Genomic DNA, 26,014 nt, shown 5'->3' with positions numbered 1-26,014 from the left:
CGTCCATAATTCATCAGGCACTCTATCAGATCTAGTCCCTTAAATCTATTTCTCACTTCCACTGTATAATCATAAGGGATTTGATTTAGATCATACATGAATGGCCTAGTGGTTTTCCCTACTTTCTTCAATGTAAGTCTGAATTTGGCAACAAGGAGTTCATGATCTGAGCCACAGTCAGCTCCTGGTCTTGTTTTTGCTGACTGTACAGAGCTTCTCCATCTTTGGCTGCAAAGAATATAATCAATCTGATTTCGGTGTTGACCATCTGGTGATGTCCATGTGTAGAGTCTTCTCTTGTGTTGTTGGAAGAGGGTGTTTGCTGTGACCAGTGCGTTCTCTTGGCAAAACTCTATTTGCCTTTGCCCTGCTTCGTTCTGTACTCCAAGGCCAAATTTGTCTGTTACTCCAGGTGTTTCTTGAGGACATAATATTTGAGTAATGACTTGAGGGAAAGGAGAGAGAAAATCATGTGTTGCCCTTTATGGGGACAACAGCATTCCAGACAGAGGGAACAGCCAGTGCACAGATTTTCTTGTGGGAGCATGAACTGAGAAAAGGGTGTTAGAGGGATCCGGAGGGGCAGCAAGGGCAGATCTGGAAGTGCTTTGTAGGCTAGTAAGGATTTGAACTCAATCCTCTTGCATAATATTGTGGTCTGTTTTATGAGTTCTGTCTTCTCTCTGAAGATATTAATTAGAGGGTTTGGGGTTTCTGTTTTTTGTTTGCTTGTTTATTTTCTTCTGTTCTCTGAAGTCAGTTTTCTAGTGTTTTTACCTTCTTGTTGGTTTATCCTGGTCTTTTCCTTAAGACTTCAGATTTTCTTCAAGTGTCTGGCAATCCTTTGCTGTCATTTCATATATAAGAATGAGGGACTGGTGGGCAGTGAGGGGTCAGATGAGGAATTAGAGTAGTTCAATAGAACATGGATAGGGAGTTGGTACCTAGCTTGGGACCACTTTGTTCAAAATGGAAAGAAGAGACGGGATTTATTCTGGGGTTTCAGCCTCCATATTAGGTACCCTGATTTTCTGCTGCTAAGTTAGTCATTTTTTTAAGTTGACAACCCTTCTAATATTTTTTTTTTCTCACAGGCTAAGTAGCTGACTATCTGACATTTTGATGTTGCGGGGTGGTCAGGGGGAAGCACGAGGTGGAGGATGGGCAGAGCTTTTGAGCACCCACACACACACCTTTAATTTTGTTTAATGTTTTCCACACTTCTTACATCCTCCTGTTATAGCACCTTATTGGATTCTGAGAAATAGGTTACTATTCTCTTATCTTCCATTGATGCCCAAATTTTAAAATACAACTTCCTCTGCTTTGCCACATGAGTTCATGTTGTACTTCGCTTTCATTTTCCAGAATGTGGAGAAATCACTCTTCTGTGGATGGTTTTCCGCCATTATTGTAAGCAGGATTATTATTTCTCATTTTAACAGGCCTCAGAAAGAAGAGGCAAACATCTGTGCTCCTGTTCGCCATCCTGAACTGGAAGCCTGTCAGGTTTCATCACAGGTTTTGCCAAAACCAACTATGTTTCTGGCTTTCCTTTTTAAAATCTGCCAGTAAGCTTATCAAGAAAAAAGGAAAATTTAATGTGTCATTAATGTTTTAACGTTATGCTGACCTCTAATATCCATTTAACTTTTCTAAATGTTTGTTTATTTAAAAAGTCAATTCTAGGATATTGCCAAGAATTTGGTGATGCAGTTATGATCAGAACTGTTTTCCCTAAATGTTTCTAACAGCAGCCCATTAGAAAAATTGGCAAAATGTACATACAAACTGCTAATTTGCAAAACAGGAAATAAAGAACACATATATGAAAATATTCTCAGCCTTACTCATCAGAAGAGAAATGTAAATCAAATCAAAACTATAATGGGTTGTTTTTTTTTTTTTTTACCTCTCACATTTGTAGAGATCAAAAATTTTAACATTAAAAAAAAACTAGTCATTGGTAAAATTGTTAATCTCTGTGCTAGGCACTCTGAATTATTTTTTAAGTTTAACACTTTGGTAGAAATGTGTAAACTCTGATACATATTATGGGTGTGAGTCACAACGCCTTTACTAAAGGCAATTTGGCAATAACTATAAAATTTTTTTTATTTGTGTACATTTTAGCACAGCAGTTTCATTTCCAGGAAATTATCCTATGGATATATTCAGACATAATAACATATGAGGACATTCTTAGTAATGTTGTCTGTATTTATGATAAGACTGAAATCACCTAAATAAGGAACTGGTTAAATTATAAGTCAGCCATTACAGTGGAACTCTGTGCTGTCATTAAAAAGAATGAGGAAGCTCTATGGGTACTAATAGGAAAAGAGTACCAAGATGCCATAAGTTGAAAAAAAAAAGGGGGGTCAGGGGCATAGAATAGCATGCTATCACTTGTGCGTAAAACACACACACACCGGTATGCACTCAGGTTCCCTGGAAGGATACACAGGCGCTGGGAACAGTAGGTGCCTCTGGAGAGAGACAGGGTGACCATGAAACAGGGGTGGGCACAAGGGAGATTTGTTTTTCCATTTGTCTTGTGCTTCTCATACCTATTCAGGAATAAATATGTCAATAGATAAACACAATGTAAAGTTTCCAGATGGAGATATACTTCCATCCGAATTGTAAATGAAAGACCATTCTTCCTGACTTACAAAAATCCAGCTTGCTCCCAAACTAGATTGAGTTTACTTTGCTAGGGCGAGGCTGAGAGGTCTTGGAGAGGTACTGATTTCCATCACCAGCTCCTCACCGTGTGCACCCCATGCTGCTTCCTGCTTTCGGCTACTCTGATCATCTCTGTTTGCTGTGTGGCTGCTGCCCAGTGGTCCCCAGAGTCCTCCTCTGTCCCTACAGCCCATCGCTCTGCTTTCCAAGTCCTGCCCCTCTTGCCCGCCGGCCGCAGGGTCACCAAGCAGGCAGCATACTGAAAACACGTCTGAGGCTACAGATCTTGGCAAGTCCGGGGCAGCCCCGTTTTCAGCACAGGGTTTTCGGTGTCACTCTGCTTTCACAGACCTGAGCTTAATCATGACCATCCGGTTTCCAGGATTTTATTTTCTGGTGAAACATATGCTATCTTCAAGTCACTTCTTCACCTTTGTTGGGCAAGACTGTGGTTTCGAGAAATGATAATCAGGGAGTTTTTTAAATGATAGTGGATGTAAAACTATCTCCCTGGTACTACCATAGAGGAATTTAGTGACCTTTTTGATGCCCAAGCTTAGACTAATTTAACTGGAAGGGAGACAAACACGGGTTTATCACTGTAATTAGGAAGGAACACAGCTTCCTGGACTGAACCAGAGTGAGGCACTTGTTTGCATTTATCTGAGATAACAGCATAATCATTCACCTGAGACAGAACCTAATCATCAGTGAGATATGATGGTGCCTGAGTACAACACAGCCTCAGCAGGAGAAGCAAAGGGCCTGGGAGATATAGACGCGACGGGAGAGAGGTGTTGAGTTTACTCTAAACGAAGAGAGAGACTTTCCAGGAGGAGTAATAGTGGACTCCACATAAAAATTCTAATTCTGAAACAGGTGGGAGGGGGGCTCGAGATGGGGAACACATGTGAATCCATGACTGATTCATGTCAATGTATGGCAAAAACCACTACAATATTGTAAAGTAACTAGCCTCCAACTAATAAAAATAAATGAAAAAAAAAATTCTAATTCTGAAACATTGTGAAGTCTGAATCAACTCATCACCAAACTAATGAGGTCTAGGAAGTAAGGAATATCAGACTGCTGATAGGGATTGTCAGCCTGTTTTTTTAATTTATAGATTGTGTAACAGTGTCTGGCAGTGTCTTATTGAAACCATCTAGCTGGTAATACATATGCTGCTGCCTAGCAGGTAAAGTCAGGCTTGGTTAGTATGAGTGTGTCTGCCTTGTCTCCCAAGCATTGCCACCCTTGTCTATTGATGGCAATTGCTCAGAAACTCCCTACTGAGAAGCTTTCAGGGCCCATAACTGAAGCTTAAATTGGGTTCGAGACTGGAGAAGAAATAACCTGCTAATATCAGGTGAAGATGGATCCCCTGTTCCCAGCATCTTCTCCCGCTTCTGTGCTTCTTTAAAACTGAAACTCATTTATCCGTCTCACACCGCTAGGCTCTGAATATCCTGCTGGGCCAGCAGGGACCCATAAACACCATAAACAAGCTTTTGTTGAGAGAAAAGGATCGTTGACTTGGCTTTTTTTTTTTTTTTTTTAGTTAATTCTAACTAATTTTTTTTAGTTAAGTCACTGTCCTTGAAAAAACCTTCTTGTTTCTGGTTTGTTTGTTTTGTTTTGTTTTTTAAACTGATTTCCTTGTTTTCATGACTTCAGTGAGACGTGTTATTTCATCTCCCTTGTCAGTGAGAGTTCGGCCTCACTGACTGACTTTACAGTGACTGAGAGGCCCTGAGGAAGTGGTTTCTTTCTTTCCCTGTACCCTCCTCACTCAAGCACAGGCAAGTCTCTGCTTTTCGGATTTTAGCAGCTAGAGTCTGCTACTGACAAGACGACCTCTGGGATAAGGGGTGCTTCCAAGAATCATCTCACCAGTGTTAGGAATTAGCTTGCTTGAGTTTCCTTAGCGTCTTTGAGGAAACAAAAACCCCAAATTGAATTGGCCCGTAGATGAATTGCACTTTCGCTTTAGGCATTACAGAATCAATCATTGTCAATCCCATATCGATCAACACCGGCAAGTGACCACAGTAAGCAAAGTGCTGAATTGAGTGTAGTGGAAAAAAAACAGAAGTTCCCTGCTTTTAAGGAACTCAGTCTCAAAGTTGGATTGATAAGCCAGTTGGGAGAAAAAAGTTAACAGTCCACGGCATGAATCAAGGAGGGTCCGGTGAGTTATAGAGACAGCAACAGCAAAGCTGGGGTGACTGGGCTGGGAGGTTCTGGGGAGTTTGTGTGGCTGAGGAGGGCCTTCCTGGGAGGACCAGTGCTGGAGACCAGGCGGCAGGTTAGGGACGAGAAGGGTGGAGACTCTCTATAGAAGCCGTTTTAACCTGTGCATACCTGGATGTTCTGTCATTGACAGGCAAGGCTTGAGTGGGCTGGCCTGGAGGCAGGGTCTCTAATTCTGTCAGGGCTAAGCTAGGGGCCCTGCATCAGAGGCACCCACTTGGTGAAAGCTGAGGGCCCCGCACTGCACTCAAGTGCCTGGTCAGGACAGGTGAGGCCAGGAGGGGCTGACATCCGGCCACTTTGCTTCCTCCACATCTTGGCCCTGGGCTCTTTCTGCCCAGAGCGAGGGGCACCGTTTCTCTGGCTGGCCATGTGTCCACAGGGCTACAGTCAGACAGACAGCACCTTTTCATGGGTGCCTTTGACTGGGCATGGCTCTTTCTGAGTCCTCAAAGGTGCTATGCAGGATGGGCCTCAATCTGACCCTTCAGAGAACTTGGTAAATATTTGAAGGAATGCTGAAGTGGATTATTGAAGTTCCACACACACTTTGTCTCCCTACTTAAAGAGGGACTCTCGACTGGATTTCTTTTTCTTTTTTTTGGTTTATTCAACTTACTTCACTAGGTTGTGGGAACTTTTTTCCTGTGTCTACCGCACTGGCCCTCCTGCACCCATTAATGGTTCAGCATGCAGCCCTCTGGCTTATTGTCCCCTCTTCTTGCTCTTTCACTGAGGTCAGATCTAGTTTTCCAAAAGCCCATTAAGCACGATTACATACCAGCATTGTCCTAGACCCTGAGGTCAGTATAAAGATCAATGAGATTTTCCCCCCAGCCTGGGGGTCCCACATCACAGAACTAGTAAGAGGGTTCAGAGGATAGATAGGTGGTTAAGAGGATGGACAGATGCGAAGAGAGAAAATTTGAGAATGGCCTTCTATACAAAGGCCTCTCAGATGGACAGACCTGAGTTTGAATCCCAACTCAGACAGGTGCCAAGTTCTATGAACTGGGGCGAGTAATTCACCATGTAAGAGCCTCAGTTTCTTCCCCTGTGAAATGGGGGTAGTAATTCCCACCTGGCCTAGGTGGTGGTGCCGATCAGAGATTGTAATTGCTGAGAGAGGCAGTTGGTGAAATTAGCAGCTACCCAAGTCAAGTCCTATAGGACTACAACAAAAGGTGATAAGTGACGTAAGTGCAAACAAAATGGGTGGGGGCTCCCCGGGGGACGGCTCACACCTGGCTGGAGGCCACACGTGAGCAGGCTCTGGAGGCCCTCCCAGCCTCCAGGTGATCTGCCACCTCCGTGCTGGGCAGGGCCGATCTGGGCAGTGCAGGGCTCGTGGGCCACAGACCCGGGAGCCAGCAAGTCCCTGCAAAGTCAGACATTTACCTGCACATAAACCTACAGGTGTATCTGAAGCCGGCATGACCCGGAGCTCCTCCTCCTCCGGCACCAGCAGAGGGGCCGGAATGGAGGGATGGGAAGGGCACAGCTGCCCCTGTTGACTTCAGCCTGTCGCAGGATTGAAGGTCATTCCACTCTCAGAAAAGTGAGGTCACGTCATCGTCTTTCCCTCCTCCCCACCCTGGATGTCTAAGGTGAAGCGTTTTCTCTTCCCCAGCTCAGAGGCTGAGAATGGTGTGGAGGAGAAGAAGAAGGTATGCAGGTCGCCAGCAGCGCTGTCTCCCACCCTGTCCAGCGAGGCCGAGTCCCAGGACCAGAAGAGAACCATTTCCATGCGGTGAGTCCTCACGACTCCCTCCTTTTTTAGGCTTTTCAGGGGGAGGGGGTTGTTGGAAAGAGCTGGTGTTTCTAGTTTCATGGTGGTGGCTAAGACGGAAGCTCTCCTGCAGGCAGGGGACACCCTTGAGAAAGAAGTGAGGTGTTTTTCCTTCACATCCAGGCACTAGCACCTGCTTTCTCTCTGGGCTCTTTCTAGCAGTGTCTCTTCTCTTTCCCGCCCCAGTCTTCTGCAAACTTTCTGCCCCTTCCTTGAGCACTGATTTTGCTACGTGATAAAGCCTGGGTGGCCCCTTCTCTGGCATAGAGTTAGAGGGCGCCTGGGAAGACTGGCAGGGTCACTGATGAGGCCGCCCGGCTGGATCGTGTGCTCAGCCTATGGGCGTGCACACCTGCCGCCTCACTTTCCTGGCAGCCGCAGAAGAGAGAGGAGGGGAAAAAAACCTTGCCTGGGATCCCTGGACAGACACTGCCTGTGTCTGGGGGCCAGTGATGGAAACCAGGCCTAGTCTGGTCGTGGGGCTGTGAGGAGAGAGGAGGTTTGAGACATGGACCTCTGCTCCCCATCACCCCCAGGGGCACCAATTATGTGCTTTTTTCCACATGGAAGGAAGAAGTAGGAGTTTCAAGTTGCTTTTCTGCCCTTAAAGGAGAATGGTTAAGCCAACAATCAATCACAAGTAACTCTGGCCGTTCATCTACGTTGAGTGGACTGATAGCTCGCTTCCCCTCATTAGAACTGTCAGAACTGCTGCCTTCTACGTCTTTGGGCCTCTGCTAAAGGATGATTCAGTAACTCCTGCTTTTCCCTTCCTTCCTGGCTACCCCAGCCCATGTCTTCTCTGCTAATCTGTTCCTCACTCAGCACCAAGCATAAGTCTTTACCCTGCCCCCTGATTTTTCTTTTCTATAACTCCCAATTCTCTCTTCATCTTTTCTGCAAGTCTGTTTTGATGCATCTCGCTTTCAACCATTCTTTCTACAGCTGTTTTCCTGTCTCAGCATCCCGCCTTACTCAACAAAGGCATGAAGCCTGTTGTTTCTTGTGACTTTCATCACCACTGACTGGCTACCACAGGTGCTCTGAAATGCACTACACATGTAACTCCACCTTCCCCAGGCTTCACACGAGACTAATACACTCATCATCTTACACCAGGCACCAGGGCTTGTGAAACTTCTCCAACGTGTGATCTGTGTAGTGCAGAGAGCTCTACGCTTGGTTGAGGGCACTGCTCCCACTGTCTGGAAATTCTGAATTTTTGAATTCCTTGCACTAGGCTTCAGGTCCTGCTCATAGTCCTTTGTAAGAAGTGAGAAGTTGAAAAGGCACAAAGAAATCATGTATGTAGATGAACATCCCTCCCACCCTTACTTCAGGCCAGTGCTGTGCAGACAAACCCTTCTGCTTGCGCCACTTGAAACCAAGGGCATAGCGGCCCTTCTGTCACATTTGCTTACAGCCCGTAGTTCTTTGAAAGGTCTGATCATTGCCTTGACAGTACCATTAACATTTATTAATTTGAATCAATAGAAGTGATAAATTCAAATTAGTGGCTAATATAAATAATAGGTAGTTTGACCTTTGTAAAAACAATTTTATTTTCAAGTAGAGTACAAATGTTTACTCACAGTTTGTTTTTTTTTTTTTAATAATTCTTAGAATTCTAAAGATATTTATATCCATAAATTGGTTCAATGGCCAGTAGTTGAATCCAAATCTCTGTGCCTTGAATTGAATGATAGGTATCTTGGACTCAAATTGTTGGGGCTGACAGAGGCCTGGGATGTTGCATGGTCCTCATAGCTGAGAAAACCAGAGCCTAAAGTCTCTCTAACTTCATTTCTGTTTCTGTGTCACACCCATATGCCACCCCAATTGCTTAAGAGTCTTCTTAAATTCACTTTGAACCAAACATTGTTTTTAACTGCACCTTGATCTAAAGAATCCTGTTGTGGAATCATGAATTTCATGTGCCATGTTCCCCCCAAGAAACAGAAAAAATCTACATAATTGTATCACGAACCTTGTTCATTCATATACCTCTGAAAGCCATGCACTCAATCCACACTGAAATGGCTGTGTTTTGCTGTATGGTTGAAGATGCAAATGCTACCCAAATGGAGAAGCAGGACTGGAATCATTTTGGAAAGAAGCCGGGGAGCTCTGACCTCTGCCTTTATGAGAACAAAGGAAGGACTTCCAAACATGGTCTTTTTTTAAATCATGATTTCACTTCTATATTCCCACTCTGTGATGATCTGTCTCTCTTTTCCTCATACCTGGTTCCTGCTCATCCTGTTAGGCCCAGTGTGTTAAACCCATGTTGTCCTGTTGGTCTCTTCTCTTACCTCCTGTTGGGCTTATTGTCTCTGTATCTGCTCCTAACTCCTGTGATATGCATTGTTTTGATGCTGTATCACATATTGCCTTTTAAAAGAGATATTTGATGTGTACACAGGCTCCTTAAGGATAAAGACTGTCTTGTCTGTTCTGACGCATTTAACGCAGCACCTCATTCAATCAACACTTGTGAAGTATTGACAGAATTTTGAAACCAAATATTCCTGGATTGAACTTTAGCTGCAGCTTCTATTATTTTCCTCCAGTACTTCTCTGTATACTGCTTGAAGTACTTTTGAGATGATATAATTACTTTCACAGCTCGACCAATACTTCTTTCTTCCATAAGGTATGATTTCTGCAGTTTGGGATGACCAGCTGCTGAAATCACCCCATCACCCACATCACATGCTGGGTAAATGCCCTTAGAGTACTGAGTGATCACTGATATCTAGAAGAGAAAAGCCAGTGAAAGGCTTTGTTGTGAGCTGGCGTGATAATTAAGATGTAGTAATAAAGTTAGTGAGCAGCATAAAAAATTTCATTTTATAGACTCCCTGGATTTTCTTTCCTCAGGTCAAAATCCAGTTTCGATGGTGCCCCTTTAGCAAATGAGAAAAGCGACTGTAAAACGGAAAGCAAGAATGACTCTAAGGTTGAAAGGAAAAAGTCCTCATCTTCAAGCCAGGTGATTTGGGAATGAGATGTGTATCGTCTCAGAGGGTGAAAGGGGCATTGATTTGAAGCCAGCTGGAGGAAGGCAGGCAAGGGCCAGGACTAACGCAGGTACAGATTTAGAGAACGCTGGATTTCACAGCTGACCTTGCAGCATGTGCTGAATGGTATTGAGTCTTGCACTGTGGCCCCGAGCTCTGACAAGTGCCCAGAGAGCAGGGGCCAGCCCAGATTCATGTGCTTGTCTAATAATTAGCCAAGACCAGGAGAACTATGACATCCTTGCACTGCAGTTATAGTCTGATAAGGCATCTGTGTGAATAGAAGGCCTCCCAAGTGCACGCAGAGGAGGAAAACCTGGAACGGGGTTATGATTCTTCTCTAGAAGAATCTGCTCTGAAATCTACCCAGACAGATCTGTGTCATAGCGTATGACATACTGGGGTCAACAGTTTGGGGTTTTTTGACACTTTACTCCTAAAATACTTGAATATATGTCTCCTAACAACTGGAACAAGAAACTGTTGACTCACCCATGAAATTTAACTAAATAGTAAATTTATGAAAATATTACTAATGTAAAATCCATTTTCAATGTCCACAGTTGTCCCAGTAGTCAATGTCTTTTACAGAGGGTTTTTTTTCCCCCTGCTCTCTAGAATCCTGTTGAGCCATGCATTGCATTTGTTTGTCATGTCATGTTTAATTTAGATCAGTCCCTGCCTTTTTTTAATTTGATTTTTATCCACATTTTTGAAGATTTCATGGCCCAGGATATTTTTAAATCAAGCATGCAGCCAATACTCACTATAGCCATTAAGAAGAAAATCTCAGCAAAGCTCTGATAGAACACCTAGCTTTTTAAATTTTTACTGGAGTATAGTTGATTTACAGTGTTGTGTTAGCTTCTGCTGAACAGCAGTGTGAATCAGTTATACATATATCCACTTTTTTAGATGCTATTCCCATAGAGCCCATTACAAAGTATTGACTGGAGTTCCCTATGCTATACAGTAGATTCTTACTAGTTATCTGTTTCTTTATAATAGTGTGTATATTATCAATCCTAATCTCCCAATTTATGCCTCCCTCCCACCCCCCACTTTCCCCACTGGTAACCGTAAGTTTTAGAACAACATCTAGCTTTAATCAAAGGGAACTTTCTGGATGCAAGATGCACTCCAAGAAGCAGCATGAGCTAACCTACTTTATGTGAAGTGTTCATCTATGAATTAGTTGTCTTGAGGGGACTGTCTGTCCTATGAATGACCTTTGTGACAATACTAGGACCACTTATGCCATTGAGACCACTTTTAGTAGATAATAAAATCATCAAGGGCCAATTTGTGGTATCTCTTTTCTGCTCATAAGATTCTGCCTGCTGGATGCTTTTGAAGAAGAGTGATCCTGTGGATGGAGGGCCCAGCTCTACCTCTTAGTAGATGTGTGGAGCCAGTTAAGTCCCCAAGTATCCCTGAGGCACAGGTCCCTGAACTGTGCAGTACGGACATTGGTTCCCAGGTTACTGTGGAGCTGGGAGTGGTGTTTTGTGAATGCCCCTTACAGGCTGTAAATTGCTGTCTGTACATTGTTGTCACAACTGGAAACAGGTGCCTTGAAGATGAAGTGATTTGTAGCATTTCAGACTCTTGGGCCTTCCACTGCCCTGGAGAGCTAAATCTTTCATGAGAAATCCTATTTGTCATCTCCCCCAACACTGGTTAAGGAAATACCTTCCCCATAGTAATAGGGATAGGGGCAAACCCAGTAGCAGGTCCTGGAGATGTATCACCCCATTTAAGCCTTAGGACATCCTTCTGACACGGGTAAGAAAACTGAGGCCCAGAGAGGTTAAGTTACTAGGCCAGGATCACATACCACAGAAGAGGTGCAGCCAAGACTTAAACTCAGGGTTATCTGATACAGAGCTTTTAACCACTACCCTCTTCTGAGAGGACTCACTGGGATCTTGAGTGCCCTGGGATTCACTACCTGGTGAGATTTCTGACAGTTCTGCCTCATTTCTTACTAGGGATACCCTCATCCAGCCACTTCTGCAGAAGGCTGCCCACCAGCTCCTTCATGATTATAGATACATGTCTAGTCATCAGGTCACTAATCTTGTTGGAAAATGAAACCTTTGTGACCTCCACTGTTTTTCACTGAAGGACTGTGTTGGAGACTATCAGATCAGGGAGAAGGAATTCCTAAAGATTCTTTCTTTAAGAGTGGGGAGGCTTGTTACATAATTTCAATTGAAGTTACAATTTGTTTGTTTGATAAGAACACTGATAGCAATGACTTCTGTCTTCCTTGTAGGACAAAGCAAACATGCATTTCCACAAACTCTTTCTAGACGTCCCCACGGAGGAACCCCTTAGGCAAAGTAAGTTCTGACCTGGTTGACTTTGAAAAGATGCTAATTGGTTTGGGGGGGGGGGGGTGAAAGAGTCTGGGGACTGAATCACCAAGGGGAATAAGTTTCTGAAAGTCATGATGTGACCATGATGCTGACCTCACTCAGCTCTCACCCAGCACCTTGAGAGATGAGAGACTAGAATGACTCCCTCCATGTGATACAGAGTTATCCCAGAGGTTTCCAGAATGTCCTCGCCTTCCATATTTGTGCTCACATGCATGGTGATTGGACTCTGCTGAGTTTTAGGATAACAAGACCAAGCAAGACCAGACTGGAAGAAGGCAACACAGACCTAGGTCGACAGACATGTCGACCCCTGCGTTGTGCAGGGCTCAGCGGTCACACCTAAACACCTGGCCCAGCACGCCATTCAGCACCTGCTTGGCTCCACCTGGGAGCAGAGGGACCCAGGGTTCCATTCCAGCCTCCCTCAGTACACAAATGCTCAGGCAGCATGCTGGGTTCCTGCCATTCTCTCCACACAGGAAGGCGTGGGTCACGTGCTCTTCCCACAAGGAGAGCATCTATTTCAAAAGAGTCATTATGACCCTCCCAGGGAAGGAGGGGCAGGCAGCAGTGTCAAATTAGCACAAGGCTGACACACCTTCCCAAACAGAGATTTTGGAAACATCATTCTGAACCCTCATCTGCAATGACAGACTTGCCTTTCTATTTTGATGTTTTTACTGAAGTTTGTAAGACATAGAATTAAAAAACAGACTCTCATCTCCATAGCTTTATTCCACTAAAGATGACTGAAAAACAGGGGAGAGATCTTTTGAGCATATGAGTGTGTTATCTCTGCCCATCCCTGAGTCATCAACAGATAGATTTCGTTTTAAATGGAAATTCTAAATGATGTTATACCTGTGTATATCTTCCCAGGTTTTACGTGTGCTCTACAGAAAGAAATATTATACCAAGGGAAGCTCTTTGTATCGGAAAACTGGATTTGTTTTCATTCCAAGGTCTTTGGAAAAGACACTAAGGTTAGTATTTTTTTAAAAAGAAAACTAACCCTGCATTTTCTTACATATTGTTAACATTAATTGTTAAGTGTAGCAATGTTTATAAATATTTGTGTCATTATTATACCTTTATACCAAGTTTCCTTGACTGTAGTCCCAAATACTACAGGTTCTAAATGCCTCTGCATGAGTGCTAAGTATCTTCAGTTGTGTCTAACTCCTTGTGATTCTGTGGACTATAGCCTGCCAGGCTCTTCTGTCCATGGGATTCTCCAGGCAAGAATAATGGAGTAGGTTGCCATGCCCTTCTCTAAGGGATCTTCCCAATCCAGGAATAGAACCCGTGTCTCTTTCATCTCCTGCATTGGCAGGCGGGTTCTTTACTACTAGCGCCACCTGGGAAGCCCCCTAAATGCCTCTAGATGACACAAACTTCTCTTTGTCCCTAAACTGCGCTCTTTTCATTCATTTCCTTACATACATATAGCCCTCCTAAAATCCTGCCTTAAATCCTTTTTACCAAGATGTCACCAGCACACTCAAAGTTCTTCATGTGGAGGGTGTGCTGTAATTTGTTTCAAGGACATACATTAAACCCAAAACCATTCTTGAAAAAAAAAAAAATTGTACACCATATTCACACAGTTACCATGAGAAATCTAGGCAAACAGGCCTATAAATAAGCTACTTATTACAGCTCCCTATGTCACTAGTACAAAATGTTCAGGCTTTGGAGCATTTTGGTCCTGATCTGGGAGTCACATACCATCTCCAGTAGACACTGACTGACATCTTTTCCTTCTCACTAAATACAGATTTGGGGGAGCAGAGTCCCATGATACCTGAGCCATTAAGGAGAATAGCCTGAAGGAGCTGGTAGTTTTCCCAGGGCACCGCCTTTTAAAACAAGGCCCTTGGGAGTTTGGTGTAAGAAAGGAAAAAGCTCATTACTTCCCACTGACATTCTTTCCCTTTGAGCTATGATGTCACATCACACAGTTCAGTCAGGCCACCAGAACAAGGAGGCAAAGAAATACCTGGGGTTTGCGTGACCTTGCTGAGTTTTTAATTATTCTGATTCATGCTCATGAATAAGCAACTTTTATATTCATGAAGTAGCTGATTAAAAACTCCTTTTGAAAAAAATAAAAAAAATAAAAACCCCTTTTATTTTGACTGGTAGATATGTTTTATTTAAATACTCTCCCTACGAAAGAAAAAAAAAAAAGATTAAAAAAAAAATACTCACCCTAAAGCTACTGGCAGTCTTTTTTTTTTTTTTTTTTAATTTTTTTATTAGTTGGAGGCTAATTGCTTCACAACATTTCAGTGGGTTTTGTCATACATTGATATGAATCAGCCATAGATTTACACGTATTCCCCATCCCGATCCCCCCTCCCATCTCCCTCTCCACCCGATTCCTCTGGGTCTTCCCAGTGCACCAGGCCGGAGCACTTGTCTCATGCATCCCACCTGGGCTGGTGATCTGTTTCACCATAGATAGTATACATGCTGTTCTTTTGAAACATCCCACCCTCACCTTCTCCCACAGAGTTCAAAAGTCTGTTCTGTATTTCTGTGTCTCTTTTTCTGTTTTGCATATAGGGTTATCGTTACCATCTTTCTAAATTCCATATATATGTGTTAGTATGCTGTAATGTTCTTTATCTTTCTGGCTTACTTCACTCTGTATAAGGGGTTCCAGTTTCATCCATCTCATTAGGACTGGTTCAAATGAATTCTTTTTGACGGCTGAGTAAAATTCCATGGTGTATATGTACCACAGCTTCCTTATCCATTCATCTGCTGATGGGCATCTAGGTTGCTTCCATGTCCTGGCTATTATAAACAGTGCTGCGATGAACATTGGGGTGCATGTGTCTCTTTCAGATCTGGTTTCCTCAGTGTGTATGCCCAGAAGTGGGATTGCTGGGTCATATGGCAGTTCTATTTCCAGTTTTTTAAGGAATCTCCACACTGTTTTCCATAGTGGCTGTACTAGTTTGCATTCCCACCAACAGTGTAAGAGGGTTCCCTTTTCTCCACAGCCTCTCCAGCATTTATTGCTTGTAGACTTTTGGATAGCAGCCATCCTGACTGGTGTGTAATGGTACCTCATTGTGGTTTTGATTTGCATTTCTCTAATAATGAGTGATGTTGAGCACCTTTTCATGTGTTTGTTAGCCATCTGTATGTCTTCTTTGGAGAAATGTCTGTTTAGTTCTCTGGCCCATTTTTTGATTGGGTCATTTATTTTTCTGGAATTGAGCTGCAGGAGTTGCTTGTATATTTTTGAGATTAATCCTTTGTCTGTTGCTTCATTTGCTATTATTTTCTCCCAATCTGACGGCTGTCTTTTCACCTTACTTATAGTTTCTTTTGTAGTGCAAAAGCTTTTAAGTTTCATTAGATCCCATTTGTTTAGTTTTGCTTTTATTTCCAATATTCTGGGAGGTGGGTCATAGAGGATCTTGCTGTGATTTATGTCGGAGAGTGTTTTGCCTATGTTCTCCTCTAGGAGTTTTATAGTTTCTGGTCTTACATTTAGATCTTTAATCCATTTTGAGTTTATTTTTGTGTATGGTGTTAGAAAGTGTTCTAGTTTCATTCTTTTGCAAGTGGTTGACCAGTTTTCCCAGCACCACTTGTTAAAGAGGTTGTCTTTTTTCCATTGTATATCCTTGCCTCCTTTGTCAAAGATAAAGTGTCCATAGGTTCGTGGATTTATCTCTGGGCTTTCTATTCTGTTCCATTGGTCTATATTTCTGTCTTTGTGCCAGTACCACACTGTCTTGATGACTGTGGCTTTGTAGTAGAGTCTGAAGTCAGGCAGGTTGATTCCTCCAGTTCCATTCTTCTTTTTCAAGATTACTTTGGCTATTCGAGGTTTTTTGTATTTCCATACAAATTGTGAAATTCTTTGGTCTAGTTCTGTGAAAAATACCGTTGGTAGCTTGATAGGGATTGCATTGAATCTATAGATTGCTTTGGGTAGAATAGCCATTTTGACAATATTGATTCTTCCAATCCATGAACATGGTATGTTTCTCCATCTGTTTGTGTCCTCTTTGATTTCTTTCATCAGTGTTTTATAGTTTTCTATGTATAGGTCTTTTGTTTCTTTAGGTAGATATACTCCTAAGTATTTTATTCTTTTTGTTGCAATGGTGAATGGTATTGTTTCCTTAATTTCTCTTTCTGTTTTTTCATTGTTAGTATATAGGAATGCAAGGGATTTCTGTGTGTTAATTTTATATCCTGCAACTTTACTATATTCATTGATTAGTTCTAGTAATTTTCTACTGGCAGTCTTATAAAGGCCACTTAACAAATATAGTGGAAATTCTTTATGTTGGTATTGAGTCAGCAGACTAGCATCAAACATGTAATTTTTATTGTATAGAGTTGTGTTGAGATAAACATAGTTTAGATTCACAGTATTATTTGAATCAGTATAATGGAAAGCCATATTGAGTAATATCATACCATGTTTCTAGATTTCTGGATTATAAACTCTTGTGCATAGAGTGGATAAGGGGACTGATTTCCAGTTCTGTGGGATGAAGATAATTCTCAGGAATAACGAAAGCCAACACCTCTGACCAAAGCAGCAGGGATTGAAAACATTAGAGAACAAAGAATTAGCCTTTGTTAAGGGATGAGGAATTCACAAAGCCAGTAAGTGGTTTCAAGCTAATATTACTTTAGTAATGGTTTCAAAGTCCCTCCTCTAGCTAAGAAAGAACTGACCAAAAAAAAAAAGGATTGACCTAGTTTTTTTAAGACAAGGACACATGGGATCCGGATTGCTTTTGCCTGTGCTATATCTAATCTAAGAGGGGTGGGAAGATAAGAACCACAATAGTGACTTGCACATTCCTTCCCCACTGAGGATGGTGTCATGGAAACTTGGGCTTCAGTCCTCTGGCAGAATTTGCTCCCTGCCAACAGACCTTGGCCCAACGCGATCTAGCATGAACTAAAAGGAGTCAAACAATCTGCACCAGGAAGGGGAGTTTTCTAAGCACCCTACCCTGGAGAAATGTTAATAATAAAGTGTAACCTTAATTTAATCAAGACGTTTTCAGCCTGTGTGTATTTTCAGATGCTAGTAAAATTAAAGGCATGTATCGCATTCCATCTAAGCTCAAACAGAGAAATGATTCATGCGTTATTTCTCCAGTGTTATCTAGTTGTCATTTTATACTTATGAAGCAGTTGATTGAAAACTCCATCCTAAGGATGTTCCATGCCTCAGATTCTGCAAAAATCCAAATTTATAGCTCTTGTCACTGTGTATTTGTGTTGCTGCTGAGAATAGAAATTAGACTCATTGTTATATCCTCATCTTTCTTGGAAGATACAAAGTTCTTTTTTCCAAAGTAATCCCAGTTTATCACTTCTGAATTATTTCCCCAACTTCAAAGGTTTTGTGGGTAGAGTTCTTTGGTGAAATAGCTTTCTTTCCTCTAGTGTCTAATTTAGATCAGCCCCTGCTTCTTCATAGTCTTCCCATCTGGAGCAGTAGAACAACTCCATGCTGTAAACCTCCGTATGAACACAAATATCCTAAATTTAAGCTTAAGAAAATGACAAGTTCAGTTTTGGTCATTCAAGCTGAAAGTACTAGCATAAGGCCCTCCTCCCCACCAACTGACCTTGTTGATTTCTTTCAGAATATATAAAGCATTTTTACAAAATGTATGTTCACGTGGGTGTATGCACCTGTGGGCGAATTCAGGCCCTTGTTACCAGGAGTGTGGGTGCCTCTGTTTTCGGGGATCAAAGTGATGTGATCCATTTTCCTTTGAGATCAAGCCTGGTTGATCTCATAAAAATCAACCGGGTTTTGATTAAAATATGAGAAACATCTACTATTTGTGGCATCTGGTACATTCTTGTAGTACATTGTATAAAAAAGAACCCCTATTTTGGATCAGATTGGTTCAGATTCTATCTTTGTAACTTATTTATGACCCTGAGAAAGTCATATCCTACTCTTTGAGACCCCATGGACTGTAGCCCACCAGACTCCTCTGTCCATGGAAATCTCCAGACAAGAATGCTGGAGTGGGTAGCCATTCCCTTCTCCAGGAGATCTTCCTGACCCAGGGATAGAACCCAGGTCTCCTGCATTGCAGGCAGATTCTTTACAATCTGAGCCACCAGGAAAGCCCTGGTGAAAGTCATATACCTCTCTAAACAAACATCCTTATCTCTTAGAATATCTATATTATAGGAATGTCATAATTAAATGAAATTGTCATCTAGTGAATAGGTATTGATAATGGTAGCTGCTATAATTGTCGTTATTTCTTATTGTTTGAATCAGAAAAGAACTTAAGAGTTCTTTTATTTCACCCATCCTCTTTTTTAAGAGACAGATGAGGAAATGAATGACATTTTTATTGACTGCTAGCTATTTTCCATCTGTTATCTCATGTAATCCACAGAAAACCCTGGGAAGTAGGTGAAACTGTCTCTGTAAGTCAGGGAACTGAGGCCAAGAAAGGACAGCTTACGAGGTTGGACAGGTCATGTAGATAGTAACAGAACTGAGAGTTCAGGTCCCAGGATTCTTGTCCCCAAATGGGTCTGCTACACCAGTGCTTTCAGCCTCTTCCCCTAAGAACAGAGGAGAGCAAGGTGGTTGGAGATGAGCTCAGAGTGGATAACCACAAGCACCTAACTTCTTTAGGGTCTTAGGATCACCTTTAAAATGACTGTACATTTTGCATTCTGTTCCCATGTCTAAAGATAAAGGTTTCCCACCAAACCCTTCAACAGACTCAGTGATCCACACTTATCCTCTTGCTTTGTAAACACCACGTTGAGACCTCGTTGACACACCCATACCACTCTTTAAGATTCCCTTTTCTTCATGGAGACTGAAGAGCCGGCTGTTGGTTTCATCTTTTCTTTTTCCTTTAACATGACGATTTGGAATGCTGCTCTGTGAAGCCTGAACCCATGTTAACTCAGTGATTCTGTTTCAGATCTCGATTCCAGCTTTCTCAGTAACCTTGATAAAGAAAACCAAAACTGCCCTCCTGGTGCCAAATGCCCTGATTATAGCGACAGTCACAGACAGGGTGAGTACGCAGCGGCCATGGGCACCCTGCTTTGTCCTGCTCTGGGTTTCATTGCCTTAGGGGCCTCTTGCCAAGTTACCAAGACCCTGAACCATAAATACCATGAATTGGGAGTTACTCTAGAAGATTACTTTTTAAAATCACAGCCTTCAGACATTTGTATAGTGTGGTTTTCCCCTGACAAGGTGATTTATTCCAATCATTGCTTATTTTGAATTTCCTGCTGACTTCATTATACTTGCTTGACCAAGGTCCAAAAAATTAAAATTCTTTACCAACTTCCCTTTCCCTAACATCTATCAGGTCAGGTCAGGCCAGGGGAATATATTTCATTTCTTTATTATTATTTAAAACACTACCGCGGCCTTGTTTACAGGGTGAGGCACGGTGATAGGAGGAGTCCCTGGGATGGGGGTGGCCAGTCTCCCCATAACCTCCATTGGTGCCTCTCCAGAGCCAACCTGAAAACATAAAAGTGGGGTCTGCTATTCAGGTGCAGCTTCAGGCCCAATCTAGGGCCTCTCTGATTCCAAGTTGCCTTATCTACCCCTCTTCAATACAGAAGTTCTGGAGTTGTCATTGGCCTTGGGCTACCCCAGGCGTGGACAGCCTGAAATATTTTCATGGAGAGCAGTGTTTCTTCCATCTTGGCAAGAGAGAGGCAGTGGAATGGTTTGCTTACTCATTTTTCACTTGAAATTTTTTTTTTTTAATATCTTTTCCTTACTGTTGTTAAGAAAGCATAAAAGTAATTTCTAACCCTGCTGAATAACTTAAAGAAGGAAGGAAAGAGAAGGGAAGATTAAAAGAAGCTATTCTGATGAGCTAGGAAATATGCTGATACCTATTGTGAGATTTTTTTTAAAAAGTACTAATGGCTAGCAAACAGCAGGTACTTCTTGCTAGACGTACACAAGACATTTTCCTTGTATGTACACATTTATTCCACACTGCCATACTATGAGGGGTAGGGACTGTTAAAACAGAAACTTAAGAGGCATTAAATAAGCAATTTGCCCAGTGTCACCCACTTGGTAAGTAAAGGAGCCAAAATCTGCAACTCAGTCCATCTACTGCCAGAACCCATAATGTTAACTACTTTGGAATACAGTATTTGCTTGGAAAGTATATCAAGTTCTCTCATGGGTGAGCAAGAGAGGGTAGTCACAAACTTTGGAAAGCGAGTGTGAAAAGACTGTGGGACTCGAACAGATGGAAAAAGAGTGAGCTTTTTTATTGTTAACATATGGTGGATGGTAAAATCATTTTTCCTTATGTCATTTGTCTCCAAATGACTTGTCTATCTCTGACTTGACTTCTTTCTCATAACTTACTTATAAGCGTCCACTAGGAAATCTCCATATTTGTACAAGAAAGAATCTGGAAGTGGCTTGAAAAAAACAAATGAGCCTGTTAGAGCGGCTGGGAAATTTTCAATGGAAATCTAGGTCAGAGCAGAGACAGCAGCCCCTTGGGAACTCTTAAATACCTTCTCAAAAGGAGGTGGGGAGGGGAGGGAGAGGGACTTAAAAGGGGACCTGGCAAAAGCACCACGGGCCTTTCTTTACTATTCAGGTCTCTTTCTGTCCAAGCTTGTCTGGGGCACTGAGGTTAGGGTATCAGAGCTTTCCTTTTGCTATACATTTCTCTATTTAAGTTGGGTTTGAGAGTTTTGTTGCTATTGTGGGAGAACATATTCACTTTATTCCAGGAATGGAATAAAAACTCAATGTGTGGGTGAGATGAATGAGAGTATAGACTCTATATAGAATATAGGCTACATTGTTTGAAAAAATATAGATAGATAAAATGTTTAACTTTTACTTCTAGTCAAGCAGTATCTGTTAATAATTATTATTTTGTTTTTCAGTACATATTTGTCTCCTTACTCTCCAGAGATTCAACTTACAAACTACTGAAATCTGTGTGTGGACACTTAGAAGTGAGTATGACATCTCTGAGCCTCAATTGCTGTCTCTCTTCTGTATTTCTTAGTTTTGGAGTTGATCTGGTTTTTCCATTTTATAAAAATAATTTTGTTTCAAAAATTTCAGAATACAGGTATTGGCAATGGTCCCAGTCCATCTTCTCTTGAAAACAGTTTCCGGGCAGACCGCCCTTCATCTCTGCCTCTGGTGAGTTGCCTACATAATGATGAAAAGGCAAAAGAAAGTGAGAAGGTCACACAGTGGCACTGCTCCTTACACCATGACCAGGGTGTGGGAGGAACCTAGGACCATGGTATCTGAGGCAGAGTTGAAGAGGGCATTTCTATTCTGAAGAAGAGAGGACCATAGGAAGTCACAAACTTATTCAGGAAATTGAAGAGCCATCCTGCAAAAGAAAAGAAACATGTTAGTGGGCTGACTTGGCCAGTTACAGGTCCACAAAGGTATTCATCAAATCTTGATGTATTTATCAGTGTTGTTTAGAAGGATTCACCAATGTATTTGGGGAGGGCATGATTCAGTCCCACAAGTCATTGAACGTCTTCTGTGTTCAAGGCACCATGTTAGCATAGCATACCCATAAAGACACCAGGAAAAATCAAAACTAGTTCTTACCTTCAAAGATTTTGCAGCTTAGCAGATGATGAGGGATACCCAGGAATAACTGTGGAAGAGGGATAACTAGAAATAACTGTGGAAGAAGAAAGCTATAATGCCCAAGTGAAAGGCAGAGAGATTCTTTGGTTCCTGTAGACTTTTTGACTAGAGAGTAAATCTCTAATGGGAAATAGCTCCCCCATTTGTACAAGATTTATACCTGAGATAGTATAATATAAGCCCAAGAAGTCCCAGCCATGTTGTTCAAATGGTTGTTCCTGAATTGATGATTGTTAAATGTTTTAATACCTTTGGTGAAGTGGGATGAGTCCAGAGTTTCAGCATCTACAAATCTTTATTTTTTTTTCAGAGCTGTTAAAAAGTACTGGGATTGAAAACATGTTCCCACAAAAACTTAAACCAGAATGTTCATAGCTGCATTATACATCACAGCCCCAAAGTACAAGCAACCCCAGTACCCATCAGCTGATAAATGGACAAATAAAATATAATATATCTATATAGTGAAATATTATTTGACCATAAAAAGGAAGACCTATCAATACATAATACAGCATGGATAAATCTTGAACACATTATGCTAAGGGGAAGAAGGCAGACACAAAAGGCCACATGTTGTATGATTCATTTATATGAAATTTTCAGAATAGACGAGTCCATAGGGACAGAAAATGCATTAGTGGTCGCCAGGGGATGAAAGGAGGGACAAATTGTAGTGACTGATAATGGATAAAGAGTTTCTTTTGGTGGGGAGATGGGCATATCATGAAATAAGACAGGGGTGATGGTTGTACAATAATGTAATTATTCTGAAAACCACTACATTGCATACTTAAACCAGTGAATTTTATCTCAATTAAAAAAAAAAACTACCTTAAAAAAAACAGTGATAAATAGGATAAAACACTTATGATTTGGAGCCATCAAACCTGGTTTCAAATCTCGCCCATCAGCAGACTAATGGATAAGGAAGCTATGGTACATATACACAATGGAATATTACTCAGCCATTAAAAAGAATTCATTTGAATCAGTTCTAACGAGATGGATGAAACTGGAGCCCATTATACAGAGTGAAGTAAACCAGAAAGATAAAGACCAATACAGTATACTAATGCATATATATGGAATTTTAAAAGATGGTAATGATAACCCTATATGCAAAACAGAAAAAGAGACACAGATGTACAGAACAGACTTTTGGACTCTGTGGGAGAAGGCGAGGGTGGGATGTTCTGAGAGAATAGCATTGAAACAAGTATACTATCAAGGGTGAAACAGATCACCAGCCCAGGCTGGATGCATGAGACAAGTGCTTAGGTCTGGTGCACTGGGAAGACCCAGAGGGATCGGATGAGGAGGGAGGCGGAAGGGGGGATCGAGAAGGGGAACACATGTAAATCCATGGCTGATTCATGTCAATGTATGGCAAAAACCACTACAATATTGTAAAGTAATGAGCCTCCAACTAATAAAAATAAATGAAAAAAAAAAAAAAAAAAAAAAACAGTGAGAAATAGGATAAAACACTTATGATTTGGAATCCATCAAACCTGGTTTCAAATCTCGGTTCCAGCCAGCTGAGCTCTGCTATCAGGCAAGCTCTTTATTTACTCTGACTCAGTTTCTTTATCTGGTAAAATGCCAAGCTCCTTACATGGCTGTGAAGATTTAAGTGCAGTCATGAAATCATATGTATGGAGCTTTGTATACTGCCTGATCTATGGTAGGCATTCCATTAATACTTATTAAATTGAGGAGATTTGAATTGTTTAATTTTCTTTCCCCTATACATTCTTGCATGAAGTTGCAGTGGCTGTTGAAATGATCAAGAGATAGCTAGTTGAAGGTGAAATGTTGGTAATTTGCTTATAGGTCATGTTTCCTTTTCTTCGCTTGGTCGCTAAATAAATTGTGAAAAGCTCGCCTAATTGTACCTTTGCCTAATCGCTTAATTGTACTTTCACCGGCACATTTTAGTGATACCTCTTGTCTCTTCATTTCTTAAGCACTTTGGGGAACAAGTAGGGTACACAGCAAAAACATCCCGCTTTTTCCCAACTTCATACTCCTGTATAACCCTTCTGTCATTTGGAAGTATGTTATTGACCCTGTTTTGATTTGTTTGAGGGAAGAAAAAAGCTAAAACTTTCCCTTCAGTGTCCAGTTAGCTTAGGCCATTTTCCCTTTTCTGTTTCCAATACCTCTTTTAAAACTGTAATTTGAAAGAAACCTTTCTCTGCATTTGTTGTTGTTCGGTCACTAAGTCATGTCTGACTCTTTTGTGATTCCACTGCAGCACACCAGGCTTCCCTGTCCTTCACTATCTCCAGGAATTTGCTCAAACTCATGTCCATTATGTCAATGATGCCATTCAGCCATCTCATCCTCTGTCACTCGCTTCTCCTCCTGCCCTCAATCTTTCCCAGCATCAGGGTCTTTCCCGTTGAGTCAGCTCTTCATATCAGGTGACCAGAATATTGAAGCTTCAGCATCCAGTCCTTCCAATGAATATTCAGGGTTGATTTCCTTAAGGATTGGCTGGTTTGATCTCCTTGCTGTCCAAAGGACTCTGCATTTAGAATACACATTTAGAACTTTCTAGCTACTTTTTTGTTATGTATATGTATTTCAGTCACTTTTTCTCATTACAAAATGCAAATGAGACTTCTCCGGCTTTACCTGGAAGCTCTTCTGTCATCAGCATTCCACTTTTTTCCCTAGACATTTGTTGTTTCAAACAAGTTGGCCACTGTGTGTTAACAGAATTCTGATTGCCCAGAAAATCAGTAACCAGATACTCTGATCTGTTGCGGAAACCCAGTAGTGTGGGGTAATCCCTCCTTATTTGTATTTTATAGGTCAGGCCTAAGTGAAAGGCCTGCATGTTGAATAAAGGATAATGGGCCTCTTTGCATTTCATTATTTCCCTTCAGGATTTCAATGATGAATTCTCAGATCTGGATGGAGTGGTACAGCAAAGAAGGCAAGACATGGAAGGATACAGTAGTTCTGGATCTCAGACCCCTGAATCTGAGAACTCTCGAGGTCTGGAAGATTTTTGTATCTTTACTGAAACTTAATTCTTCACAAAACATCCTTACCTTAACGAAAATAAGAAGACAAAACCAACCAATAAACAACACATCTTCTGAGCTTACAGTTAAAACGGGACTCTAAACAAAGGGTAGTTTGAAAGTTCAAGGGAAACGAATTGCCTATGTGGTAAAAACCCATTTCCCTTTATATGCATGTAACAAATGTCTCTTTGAGAATGCCCTGATGGTCCAGTGGTTAAGGCTCCACAGTTTCACTGCAGAGGGCCCCGGTTCAATCCCTGGTTGGGGAACTAAAATCCCACAAGCTGCGTGGTGTGAGGGGGGAAAGAAAAAAATCTCTTAAATAGACATAATATTGGAGTGGTTGAAAGACAGAAACATGCAATATTTTCTTACCTCTTCTTTATAATATTATTAATTATTATGGCCGAATGATCCCCATGAGTCAGTGGGATAAGGACAAACTGCCTTTGTATTGTTTTATTTCTTATTTGCTTAAACACTGAATTTCATCTCCAAGCCACTCAACCAGCTTGTGAGAAGATCCATTTATGTTCCCAACCATTATGTATATATTCAGGGATTGATTTGCTTTGTGGTTGATCCTATGTGTGTAAACACACTGGAGGGAAAACTTACCCAGCCCTGTTTCATCTTGGTAGATTTCCATGTGACAGAATCCCAGACAGTTCTGAATGTCTCCAAGGGAGAAACGAAACCAACTCGGGCAGATCCCCTCGTGAACAGAGTACCTGAGGGAAAAGCCAAGAGTCTCCCTGGGCATGGTAAGGAATGGATTATGATGGCAGGCGGGTAGTGGGGCATCTGCTTGTAACTTGAAAAGGTCCTCATGTTCCACTTTATGACTGCCTTTCCTGTTCCCTGTCCTCCCTTCCTGCTGTAGGTCTTTGCATATTAGTTCATTTATTCACTCAACAGACAGTACCCAGTTCTGTGCTTTACTGTAAGGGATACAAAGATGAATAGCTTCTGTAGAGGACCTTTCATCATTCTGAATACATTGAGACTATGATTCGAAAATTACCCATAAAACTAAATTATTTAATTATTATTTACTGATTATTATCATAACTGGTCACCGGTTGTCCTGGTAGGAGATCAAGGCTGGGGTCTGTATTGTTCACCAATCACTCACTCTATCCCAAGCCTTGGCATAGAGAAGGCTCTCAACAATTATG

At 41.7% G+C, this 26,014-nt stretch overlaps 1 protein-coding gene across 6 annotated transcripts in view; it reads left to right on the top strand.

Moving 5' to 3' along the window:
- Positions 1 to 26,014, top strand: part of GRAMD2B (GRAM domain containing 2B) — a 121,282-nt gene that overhangs the window by 82,409 nt on the left and 12,859 nt on the right. For all 6 annotated transcript variants that reach the window (XM_043912221.1, XM_043912220.1, XM_043912224.1 and 3 more), the window contains exons 2-10: positions 6,572 to 6,691; positions 9,611 to 9,722; positions 12,029 to 12,095; positions 13,014 to 13,117; positions 19,094 to 19,189; positions 21,060 to 21,131; positions 21,244 to 21,324; positions 24,693 to 24,804; positions 25,478 to 25,600. In XM_043912221.1, coding sequence (XP_043768156.1) covers positions 6,572 to 6,691; positions 9,611 to 9,722; positions 12,029 to 12,095; positions 13,014 to 13,117; positions 19,094 to 19,189; positions 21,060 to 21,131; positions 21,244 to 21,324; positions 24,693 to 24,804; positions 25,478 to 25,600 — 887 coding nt within the window. The remainder of the gene's footprint in view (positions 1 to 6,571; positions 6,692 to 9,610; positions 9,723 to 12,028; positions 12,096 to 13,013; positions 13,118 to 19,093; positions 19,190 to 21,059; positions 21,132 to 21,243; positions 21,325 to 24,692; positions 24,805 to 25,477; positions 25,601 to 26,014) is intronic.

The sequence above is a fragment of the Cervus elaphus genome, chromosome 9, assembly GCF_910594005.1.
Source record: "Cervus elaphus chromosome 9, mCerEla1.1, whole genome shotgun sequence".
NCBI classification, from domain to species: Eukaryota; Metazoa; Chordata; class Mammalia; order Artiodactyla; family Cervidae; genus Cervus; species Cervus elaphus.
This window is presented reverse-complemented; position numbering and strand designations above follow the sequence as displayed.